This window comes from Lineus longissimus, chromosome 6 (genome assembly GCF_910592395.1).
Source record: "Lineus longissimus chromosome 6, tnLinLong1.2, whole genome shotgun sequence".
Lineage (NCBI taxonomy): Eukaryota > Metazoa > Nemertea > Pilidiophora > Heteronemertea > Lineidae > Lineus > Lineus longissimus.
Genome location: NC_088313.1, coordinates 15,656,376 through 15,668,573, shown reverse-complemented (window position 1 = coordinate 15,668,573; position 12,198 = coordinate 15,656,376). Strand labels below are relative to the sequence as shown.

Below are 12,198 nucleotides of genomic sequence, written 5' to 3'. Positions count from 1 at the left end.
TTAACTTGATCATATAATTACAAAAAAGTGTGCGGCAAGGGTAAATTTATTTCAGTATTCCAATTTTTGACATCCAATTTCGCCTATTTTCTCAACACTTTTCACTTCGTCAAGTTTTCTGGATTATGAGTAGAAATTTATAGAACGTATTGAACATTGAAATATGAAGGTTGTTTCGCTTGTTTCCTGTTTATATCGACATTCTCAAAGCAGAGCTAGGCTGCCGAACACACTTTCACAGGCGCGTGAAAATAGAAACGACTGGCATTTCCCCAAAAAAGTACATTAGCCTCGGTTTGAGTGACGATAAAAGGGCATTTCTCATGATAGCAAGAAAATAGCAGTGACTTCTTTATGATTTTGGCTGCGAGTGTGAAAAATTGATGGACTGATTCTACTTTCTACCTGCGCCTGTGAGTGTGATTATATGATGAGCTACTCGTTACTCGAAGGGGACAAAACTTCTACTATTGCTATGCTATTGCTTCATTACGACAATAGACATGATTTTGAGAAGAGGGGGACATGCTGGCCTGCTGACCTACAAGATTTAAGGCCGGTTTGTTAAAGCCTATCTACACTGTCGTCTCTGTTTTTTCAGATACGTATGTCGTATTCAAAAGTTCGCAATACAAAAGAATCCTCTATCAGCATCTTGAATTAAAACAAAAGCAGACCCCCACTGGTCAAATCCAAATCTTGGCTGTGCAGAGGGAGAACGGCAGAATGACCGACACGGAGAAAACCACCGATGTTGCAGAAGTTGAGACCAAGTCCAACGGAGCAGAGCTGAGCGAAGTAGAAACGATGGATATTTCTGTAAGAAATATTGAGTCTTGGATTAGCCTAATTGTTAGACCTTTGTTGCTTTTTTGTAGCTTTTTTGTCCAAGGTGAACAATTTTGAGGTTGGCAGAGATGAATAGGGCATGTAAATATTATCTTATGCTAAAGTACAAAATGTAAATTAAATTCATCCACTTTCTATCCTTTAAGAGGATGGATTCAAATAATGTCTAAAACGTAATAGTGTCTCTGAATTAGTATACACGCAAACAGGTTGTTGAGTGATTTCTCATGTTTGAATTGAACATTTATGCAGGTGGATGCCAGAGTCTTGCCCACCAAGCTGACTTACAACTGTTGCGCCTGTGATCAATTCTGTACAAGCAAGGAGTCTTATGAGGTACACGTCACTACTGATGCTCATAAGGCAAAAGAAGAAGAGAGAATAAAGGAAGAAAAGAAAACGGGTAAGTCTTGTAGTTTTGGTTTACAAAAGTAACTATAAAACTGTGTTTACATGTTTGTTATTTTGATTGTGAATACAGAAAGGGTAAAAGGGGTAGGCCTTTAAGATGGGGGGGGGGGGGGGGGATGATGGGTTATATTGTTACAATGCCAACAAGATGAACTTAATGCCAATTGGAACAATAGATTAATGGATATTACTCCTGCACGGAAGACCGTTAAAAATCTCAACGTCTGTTTCATCTCCAGAGGAAGAATTGAGGTTGAGGAACGAAAGACGCTTACGTCAACAAAATCGTAGGAGTCGCCTGAGAATTGTGTTGGCTAAAGTCAACCCGATGGGAATCCCCGGTTTTCAATACAATTGCACGGTACAGTATTTTAGTTCACACCAATGAATACAGTGGTCGTACAGCATCTCCACTGCTCCTGCAATTCAAAGTGATTCCCTTTCCTCATATCACATCATCAGTTGGCGTGTGTGGTTTTTTTCCATTCTCCGACGGTGAACTTGCTCGTGAACTTGACCGCCTTGAATCATAGACAACCTCCCAATCGCACTCGGTGCCTGTTGTGTCGTTTTTTTAAGTCGCCATGTCACTTGTGTGTTGCTGAAACGTGGTCACTCCGTCAAATGACGTTACATCTGCAAAAGCGTAAGCCATTAATTTGTCTGCAATAATGGCTGTCATACTGAGATGGGTTTTCTTATTTCGCCCTCTTTCTTGTTTCTTTCAGATCTGTGACTTTCACTGCAAGTTTGTTGCCGAACTGAAAGAGCACTTCATTGGACAGGCCCACTCCCAGGTAATGTTGACAAGTGCTAATCATCTTCTCTCAAATGATTTTAGGATGTTGCTCATACCTGGGTACTGAAGTCAACAATGATAGCCTAATCCTGGTTACACTTTACATTCTCACCAGGAAATGAAGTAGGTGTCAGACCTAAAGAACCCCATCTTGTCCCCATGAAACCAGCCCATCATTGGTAATCATGGTGACAGGTGACTGAGGTGTCTGGTGAGCTAACGTTCAACATTTCCACAAGGGTAGAGAGAGTACTCTTCCTCTCACCCCAAAAAAGTATTGCCGGTAAATGAATTTTTGCATGTACATAAATTTCATTTACAGTAAGTTGGAGTATTCCAAGAATAAACAATCATACATTTTCTTCCAGGATAGTGGAAGGCAGAGAAGAATATTGTCTTCTTCGCCATTTATGATTTACCTAGTTTATGATAACATTATTCTGTAGGTTTAGACAGAAATGATTCTGGTGTCATGCTCATAAGTGCAACTCTCATCTCAGCTAACAAACATGATTCTTGATGTACAAGTCATGTCCATATTGACCACAGCCAAGAACAATCTACAGATTAGTTAAACACTTTTAGATTATCAATTATTGAATCAGATAATTGTGATGGCTTTGTTTTGAGCTGGCCTTCAAATAAACTCCTTGTCTGAAAAAGACTTTGGGAACAGAGGTATCCTTACCTGTGGGAGGGCAACATGGGTTTAAAATACTCGGGCTTCTGTCAACTAATGCTCCTCGGGCCTGCTTGTCATTGAGAGGAAAGTACTCAGACGTGTATTTTCGTTTGATTTGAAATGGCCGCAAGTGCATGAATCACAGTTGTGCGGGTCACTTACATGTACATGTTATGTCAATAGTGTGTGTCCTCCATGTACATGCAAGAGGTCTACTTCTGGGATGTTTGCAGCTTAACAAGTGAGACTGTCCATGTCTCAGATGCAACTTTGAATTATTGAAATGTCAATAATAATGTATTAAACACAAGTAATGATTTTTGTCTGACATACATGTATGTCTCTCCAAGGCAAAGCATTTCTTCCAACAGTGGCATTATATTTTTGAACTGAGTATACCACTGAGCGTCAGGGGGTTAAGTCTGAAACCCTTTTGGTTTAAGTTTAGTCTCCTTAATCAAAGGCACCACCTCCAGTTGACCCTGGTTACCCATTGCATCTTCTTCTACTCCGTTCGGAGACCCATTGTATCTAGATATTCGTATTTTCTTTTTCTAGAATCAATTGCAACAGGCAGGCTACAAGGGTGAGTATAACTGGAAGATGGCTGCAAATTTGCACCATCGATAGCCAGTGCCAGTTATTGGGAGAATAACCAGACAACACCACGATAAATATGAAGACATACCGGTCAAGATTTCCAGCAAACAAGAAGCCTGCTGACTTCACAGTCGGGCTTCTTGGCTGTAACTGAGCTTTCTCAAGTCTTACAACATTTTAACCATCATTTTCACACCAGTGAAAATAGTCGTGAGTATGGTAATTTTTACCCTCTGTTTTCAACGATCATTTTCACACCAGTGAAAATATATGTGGGTATGACTTCTTCCCTCCTTATGCAGGGCCCTGTCTCATAAACATTTTCAAATGTCATTTTCACAGCAGTGAAAATCTTTGTGAGTTCAGTGATATTTCCCCTTACGAACGCAGGGCCCTGTCTGATGAACACTTTCAGCCATCATTTTCACACCAGTGAAAATCTTTGTGAGTATAATGATTTTTACTCTCGGTGAGCAGGGCCCTGTCTCATGAACATTTTCAACTGTCATTTTCACACCAGTGAAAACATTTGTGAGTATGTTGATTTTTGCATATTTGCCAAGGTATTCACTTTCAGAGCTTCCATGTGTAGTGCAGTCTTGTGGGGGTGGGGAGCTTAAGTTGGTAAAAATACCTTTGCTGGTCACTGTCTGAAGAAGCAGACAATGACAATGACTGAATTCAGTCACTTTGGAGTTGATTTCAGTTGAAGTCGACCTATAAACAAAGGGCATTTCATTGACTCAAACTGCAGTTGTTTAATGTTTAATGTTTAATGTTTAATGTTTAATGTTAAATTCTGTGAACAGACCAAAGTTACTGATTTGGTCTACATACCCCCTCACTTGCACAAATGGAAGCTCTGGCCAGTGACTACTTTTCCTCTGATCTTAGAAATAAGTCGATCAGCGCATGCTGAAGACATGACTGTCAGTGTCTTTGTCTAATTCAGCTCTCCATGTATTAAATTCTGTTGGTCATGTTCGTACATGATACAAACGCCAAAATAGGCTTATTGGTTTTAGAGAATGTTGAATTTGTAGTATTTACGTGTAGCTGCAAGAAGTTAACATGTAGTTACCAGTTGATTTTAAATCTTCTCAGTCCGAGTCTGACAGTCCGACTAAATGATGTAGAAAATAGCATGATATTTGCCATGTGGTTCAGGTCCGTCTGATGAATTAATAGAGATTTAAAGATAAGGAAATGGATATATCATATCCTAGATGGGCTTTCGAAATATTATATCTTATATTCTGTTCAAAAATTTGATCACCTAACTTACTCTTGTTTTCCAGCATTAATCTCTTTCCCTTTCTAGGGCTCTTTTTGGAAGAAATGGAGGTCACTGATTTGAACAGTGTCCTCCTTCATGTTGAGTGCACTCTTCAGTTGTGATGAGGGCAGTCAGCATTACCTTACAACTCGAAACCGCCAAATTTTCATGCCTGTTTATTTTTTTGCAATGTCTGAAAATTGGGAAAAAATAAAATTTTCACGATTTTTATATTGGGGGATACTGAAATTTAAGAGTTTTTCAGTTTCAAAAAAAATATTTTTGCTGCAATTTTCATATTTGTCAACAAAAATTATACCCCCGTGAAAATTTGACGGTCTGACTAAACTCATCCTCCAACTTCTATATGTCATGTATTTGTTCTATTTCAGAGGTCAGTTTTGAAGATAGCTATGCTGAAGAGAAGGAACACAAGGATAACGTGCCATTGATAGGTAGGTTGGTCTTGATAGCTTTAGGAGTTCAGTTTAAAAAACAGGGCTCAAATTTAACCATGGCCACCGTTTGGGTCGCTGTACTTTAAACCTTTTGAAGATTTGCTTCTTCACACTTCAAAAATGGTACAGAATTTGCTCAGAAAACCAAATTGTATCATACTCAAAAATACCTGATTTTACAGTTTTATTTCAAGGTTTTTTACTCAAAATGTTTGCTTGGGTACATGTATATGTACATGGGTGGCTCTGAATTCACATGATTTTATACAAAAAGTCTGCAGCAATTTGTCAACTTAAGATACTTCTGGTATACAGGTTTATGTTACATCCGAGAGCACATAATTCGCGATCGTTACCTGAGGTCTGCAGAGACTAAGAAGGAAGAGAAGAAGGATGAGGTCAAGGCCACGACTGTAGCAAAGGAGGACGGAGATGGAGAGAAAGAGGCAGACGGCGAGAAGGAAAAGGAGGAAGAAAAAGGAGAAGCAGAAGGTAAGAATGAAATGTCAACCAGAAATATCTGCACCGCTAAAAGATTGTTGAAGATTCCAAGTGCATAAATTTTGCTGGGAATGGAGTTCCTCAATGATTTTAATGATAAATATTCGTGTGCAATTCCTTTTCTTCAAATTTATTCATAAATTGTGTAAATAAAACCGTAGCATTGAAGGTAACGTTTGCGTTAAAATGTTGCGTATGATTTTCATTCAGGTAAAGAAGAAGCAGAAGTTGTGGAGGAAGAAAAGATGGAGGACGAAACCAAAGGAATTGATGCGGAAGCTAAGGAAAAGACGGCGACAGCTGGTGAAAAAGTTAAGGAAGTGGTACAGATGTTAAATGAGAAGGGGAAGGGAGAGATCCTTATTCTATCGTATCGTTGCTACCTCTGTAAATGCAGTGTCCCTAGGAACGAGGTCGTTTCCCACTGTGGAAGCCCACATCATTACAAGACATACCTGGTAAGATGTTATAATGCTTGCTCCGGTTGCTCAATCGGCTTTTGCAGATGTTGGCGATAAGTCCTGTGGCTTCTATTGTAAAAGTAAATCACTGATGGAGAAACCGCTTACTTGAGCTAAGCTGTCGTTTGTCTCCAATGCCGATTGGCCATTCACGCACGCCCTGGAGATGTGATTGACAGAATACTTGATGCACTTTTGTGTTAAAAGCATGTCTCTTGTAAGATGGGAGTATCACATCGGAATTAATGGAGAAGTTCTACCAAAGGATTGGATGCTCTCAAGTGTGACATGCTGGATTTCAATATCATTCCGTTACGATTTCAGAAACGGCATGAAAAGGAAAAGTTAGATGCGCTGAAGCTGGACATCAACGAACAGTCTGCGACAGCCGTCGAAGAAAAGGATAAGGCCTACACCACCTTAGCTGAGGAGGTGATTGCTGAGAAAGGCCTGCAGAAGATTAAGAGAGTAGAAACAACTATTCCCAAAGCTACTCTCGGTAAGGGAGCCTTTTGAATTATAAAACAACATGGTTGACTTATGGAATAACTTGGGTCACAGCAGGGTTTTATTAACGCATACTTCTTTTTGTAGCCATATCAAGAATTCTGTTAAAATATGTAAAAAATATCCGCACCCTTTTATTTGGCCGAATTGCAAAAATTTCTGAAAATAGAATTCGCATTGTTTATTTGGTAAATCTTAGTTACTGGCAAAATCGGCAAAAATACTGTGCCCGTGAAAATTGGGTGGTTTTCAGTATCATTGCAGGTACTCGGGATGATTTCAAAGAATTTTAAGCACATCCCTTATATTATTACAGATTAGTATCTGTTGGGGAGGTTGTCATGCCATCAAATCAATAACTCAACTAAAGCCATGCTAAAGGTATCCGATTGATTGCTTGCAGGTGTCCGTTATTCACTTGGAGTAAAAGTCCCATTGGTTGAGAAGGTCATCCAGTTGGAATTGGAGAAAAAGGCACGTGGTATGATGCCGAACAGGGATGGGCCTACAGGACCCCCCAGCATGATGATGGGACCCCCTGGTAGAATGGGCCCACCTGGCCCTGGAGGGAGCAGTGGACCAATGATGAGGGGACCAAGAGGTGGACCTGGAAGAGGTAGGATGGGACCGCCTGGTCCTGGAGCTATGGGCCCTCGAGGACCGATGAGAGGAATGTATGGACCTGACGGTATGGGACCTGGGGGACCAAGGAGACCTATGTCTGGACCTGGAGATTTGGGTCCTGGCGGACCAATGATGAGAGGAATGTCTGGACCACCTGAAGCCATGGGACCTGGGAGACAGAGGAGACCAATGTCTGGACCTGGAGCTATGGGCCCTGGAGGACCGAGGAGAGGTATGTCTGAAGAACCTGGACCTGGCGCTATGGGCCCTGGAGGACCGAGGAGAAGAATGCCTGGACCTGACGCTATGGGCCCTGGAGGACCGAGGAGAGGAATGTCTGAACCTGACGCTATGGGCCCTGGAGGACCGAGGAGAGGAATGTCTGGACCTGACGCCATGGGGCCTGGTGGACCCAGGAGAGGAATGTCTGGACCACCTGGACCTGAGGCTATGGGCCCTGGAGGACCGATGAGAAAAATGTCTGCACCACCCCGGGTTCAAGAGCAGAAGATGATCAACCAACAGTAAGTTTGCATTGATTCTTTACTGATATCATAGTCATTCCCCTACTTCCGGCACCTTACCTATTTTTGCCTGGAGGTGGGTGCTGTTTAGCAATAGTACTATCTGAGTGCTTAAGAGTTTTGTACAAATGTTTCGGCCAGGAAACTTTAAATTGAAGCTGGAGTCACAAACAATTCAAGACAAGTTTAAAGAAGTTAAATGCTGTGGTGTTTCAGGCGAGAGGAAGAGATGATTGAGCAGACTTTGATGGTAAAAGAGGAGCGTGACCGTTTGATGAAGGAAGAACGCCTGCTGCAGGAACAGCGGAAAATGCTTCAGGAAATGAGGGTGCGGGAGGAGCGTATGATTCGGGAGAAACGTCTGCTGCAGGAAGAGATGATGAAGCACGAAGAACGTAAGCGCGAACTGAAGGCTTTGAAGATGCGTGAAGAAGAGATGCTCGATGAGTACAGAACAAGGGGCATGAGTGGAAAGGGTGGTGGGAAAAGCTCTGGTTACAACCAAGGGATGGGAAGTCAAGGTCAGCGCCAGGGGCAAGGACAGAGAGGTCGAGGTCGAGGTCGTGGAGGCCAAGGTTGGGGTCAAGGACAGCGTGGAAACCAAGGTCAGGGAGATGGATTTCATCCAAACCAGCAAGGACAGTGGGGTGGTCAAGGTAACCAGCAACAGAAGACTCAGAAGAGACAATCTCAGGTAAATTTTCCAAACTAACTGAATATTAGAAGTAAGGGACTCTGGAAGTTTTTATTTTGACGGAATTTAAAAAAAAGAAGTTTTTTCAAAGTTTTTATTTTTGTAATTCTACGCTATTCATGAAATCTATGGAATAAAACACCCGCGTGAACTTTGCGGTTTACAGTATAAGCATTTCATAATGGGGTTTTTTTTCAGGCAAAAGAAAACCCCTACGATGAAGTCAGGTCCAAAATGAAAAAGATGATGGTATGTCTTTCATTTTTGAACTCAAAACATCAGGCCCATGGTCATTTAATTTATCCTGTCTTCTTTGACACTTTGACCTCGTTAAATGTCCACGTCCTTTTAGGCCGCTGTGAAAAACAAGCAACTTGATAATTAACTGCCGTTTCCCAAAAAAAGTTCATTAGCCTCGGTTTTAGTGACAAAATAAAGGGCATTTATCATAAGAGGAAAAAAAGTGGCAGTAAATTCTGCAGTCAGGCCGCAAAAAGTACTTGGTTCACTTCTTCTAAGTTTATTTTAGTCTAAAGTCAAATTTTGAGTCCCAACACAATTCAGTGAATTAAGTAAAAGAATTGAGTATGCCTTCTGATTTCAGGCTTCAACAGAAACGAGTGCCGAGTCAACCTATCCTCACACTGCTTGGCAGAATGCGGTGAGTAAGCCACTGCCTGTGTTTAAAATAATCCCATAAATGTGTTATGCACTTCATGATGTTCTCTATGAAATGGACACCGTTAGAGCTCTGTTTGCATCTCTTTTGGACTGTTTTGCTATGTCATCACTGCTATAGACAAATCTCGAAATTGATAACATGTAGCATTGTATGTTTTATGCTAGTATACCTTCTGATTACAGTCTTCAACCGGATCCAGTGGTGGAAGGGGCGGTGGAGGCAAGAGAGGTGGAAAGGCTACACAAGTGCAGACCACACAAGTCTCAAGCTATCCCAACACTGCTTGGCAAAATACGGTGAGTAGTGTCCTGCTGGTGTCAGGTGATATAAGAGGAAGAGGAATTACCCTGTTCATGTACCTGTCAGTGAAATACTTTCTGAAAAAACACACGATTTTTTGCTCTTTTTGTTGTGATAATGATGTTTCATGGGCGTATGCCTTCTGATTTCAGGCTTCAACCAAATCAAGTGCAGGACTTGGTCGTGGAGCCCAGGTTGCCCAAGCACAGGACTCGCAAGTCCCAACCTATCCTAAGACTGCTTGGCAAAATGCGGTGAGTAATGTACTTCTGGTCTCGGGCGAGATTTGCGAGTTGGGAGGGCTTAACATGGCTACTTCTCCTTACTTGTAGGTGAAATTCCGCCAGATATGTCCGGATGGATCTGGAATGGAGGGAGAAAAAACAATGTTTTGCTTTTTTTGTTATGATAAATGTTTTATTGGAGAATGCCTTCTGATTTCAGTCATCTAGTTCTGGAGTCGGTCGTGGAGTCAAGGTTAACCAAGCGCAGGAATCAGCAGGGTCAGGCTATCCTAACACTAGTTGGCAGAGTACGGTGAGTAATTCACTTCTGCTGTCTGGTAGTTAGGGAGGGGGGGGGGGGCTAACATGGTTTCTAATGATAAATGGAGGTAAAACTCCTCCAGATGGATCCAGATCTGAAGAAGAAAAGAAGCTACATGTACTTTTATTGGGATAATCTTTTATTGGAATATGCCTTCTGATTTCAGTTATCTAGTGCTGGAGTCGGTCGTGGAGCCAAGATTAACCAAGTGCAGGAAACAGCAGGGTCGGGCTATCCTAACACTGGTTGGCAAAGTACAGTGAGTAATTCACGTCTGCTGTCTGGTAGTTGGGGGAGGGGGGCTAACATGGTTTCTAATTCATAAATGGAGGTAAAACTCCTCCGGATGTGTCCAGATGGATCCAGATCTGAAGAAGAAAAAGAGCTCTTTGTAGTGTAATCTTTTATATGCCTTATGATTTCAGTCATCTACTGCTGGAGTTGGTCATGGAGCCAAGAGCCACCAAGCGCAGGAATCGGCAGGGTCAGGCTATCCTAACACTGATTGGCAAAATGCGGTGAGTAATTCACTTCTGCTGTCTGGTAGTTGGGGGAGGGGGGCTAACATGGTTTCTGATTTATAAATGGAGGTAAAAATTCCTCCATGTGTGTTCGTAATTAATTTTTCAAGGTTACAGAGGTCAAATGGCTTAAATTGACTTGTGGATACCTCTGGTAACGTCTCTGGTGGACTGTCTTGTGATGTCATCAACGCTAGATCAACCTAAAAATTGATAACATGTAGTATTGTACGTTTTATTCAAGTATACCTTCTGATTTCAGGCAACAGAAACAAGTGGTGGAAGGGGTCGTGGGGTGGGCAAGGTTAACCAAGTGCAGGCTGCACCAGTCCCAAGTTATCCTGCCACCGCTTGGCAAAATACGGTGAGTAATTCACTGCTGGTGTCAGGTAGTTAGGAGAAGCCAATTAAACCGGATACCAAATCTGGAAAGTGTGTTCCAACTGCTGACGATCATAGTGCTAATTGAAAAGTTAAAAAGGATTATTGATTTAATTTTAGAGACAGAGGAGAGTAATCATAATAAACTGCATTCAATATTCAGTGTCATTGTAACAAGTATTTTCTGTTTGTTTCCAGACAAACGCTTCTGCTCAGTACGGCACAGCTAGTGCCACCTATGGGTATGAGTATGACCAAGGATCATCAACGCAGTACACCTCCGAAACAGACCAAACGCTCTCTCAGCAGATGGGACTGAATCAAAACTACCCCCAAACTGATTGGTCATCTAATGCCTACTTTTGAACAAATCCACAAAGACTTCTTGATTCTGGAGGATTATTTCAACATTTACATGTACATGTACATGTAACTGGGTCTTAGGACGAAATGTACATCGGTTCATCGCCTTGGTTTTTGTCATTGCGGGGCAAAATTCCTCTGCACTTTGTTGTTACACAAAGAATTTCTTTCTCAATGGATATAAACCCTTTCTTCAGGAGGTATAAGAGTGAAATTTTCAGATCATACTTTGGAAGGAGTAAACAATGCTGTTGTTGTTTGTGTTATCATTGATGTCGTACAGATCTTTGAAATTCTTATGGAATCTTATCCGAATCTGCCCAAACACGATCATGAATGGTTGAGTAAAATTTGTCACATGACACAATCATGTTGTACCTCCGTGTTCATTCATTATTTGTCAGTGTCACGTCTGGCCGATACTTGAGTTATATGTAAAATTGATGTCTCAAACTTTGCACTGATGTTGTTCACCGTCTGCTTACCAATGAGGTAGTGGACCATGGGACTCACTCAGTTTAATTACTTTAGCTTGGCTACCGTGAAAATATACCGTTGTTTCCTGGTGAACTACATGTAGTTTGGTGAACTGAAAGGTAGGTGTTGTAATTTGTGACCCTCTCTGAGAAAACCCAGCTAAAGTTGCCTTGAACTTGGCAGGTTGACACAGACTTGAGTGTTCATTTCCTTCTGTGGTCCTATTGTGAAATCGAAGTTGATCAATTTTGACTCGGATTTCATAAAAGGCCTACAATAGAGAAATAAAACAACAAGTCTGTTTCATACTGCGAAGTTCACAGCGACTTTAGCTTGGTTTTCTCAGAGAGGGTCACATTTAACTCCTGAGACGAGAGTTATTTGATTTTTCTGATCATTCATGTACATGTAGTACCAGCAAAAACATTGTAGTAGTTTAGAGAATAAATTGTATGAACTTTAATTTGCATTGCCTCAATTTCTTTTATCAAAAACATTGATGGTGTTTCCCCTGTGAGAGTTGGCAAATTTTCTGATGCACT

The 12,198-nt window shown here is 41.4% G+C and overlaps 1 protein-coding gene across 1 annotated transcript; it reads left to right on the top strand.

Annotated features, from left to right (window-relative positions):
- The first annotated feature begins 27 nt into the window (after window positions 1–27).
- LOC135489157 (protein SPT2 homolog) lies at window positions 28–12,119 on the top strand. Its single transcript, XM_064774367.1, has 21 exons — window positions 28–40; window positions 602–819; window positions 1,102–1,252; window positions 1,500–1,621; window positions 1,989–2,057; window positions 3,300–3,327; window positions 5,010–5,072; window positions 5,391–5,567; window positions 5,787–6,034; window positions 6,362–6,536; window positions 6,948–7,692; window positions 7,909–8,386; window positions 8,585–8,635; window positions 8,991–9,047; window positions 9,251–9,364; window positions 9,521–9,622; window positions 9,813–9,905; window positions 10,081–10,173; window positions 10,340–10,432; window positions 10,698–10,799; window positions 11,015–12,119. The coding sequence occupies exons 2-21, from the start codon at window positions 727–729 to the stop codon at window positions 11,180–11,182; spliced, it is 3,222 nt and encodes a 1,073-aa protein (XP_064630437.1). The 5' UTR covers window positions 28–40; window positions 602–726; the 3' UTR covers window positions 11,183–12,119.
- The last annotated feature ends 79 nt before the right edge of the window (window positions 12,120–12,198 follow it).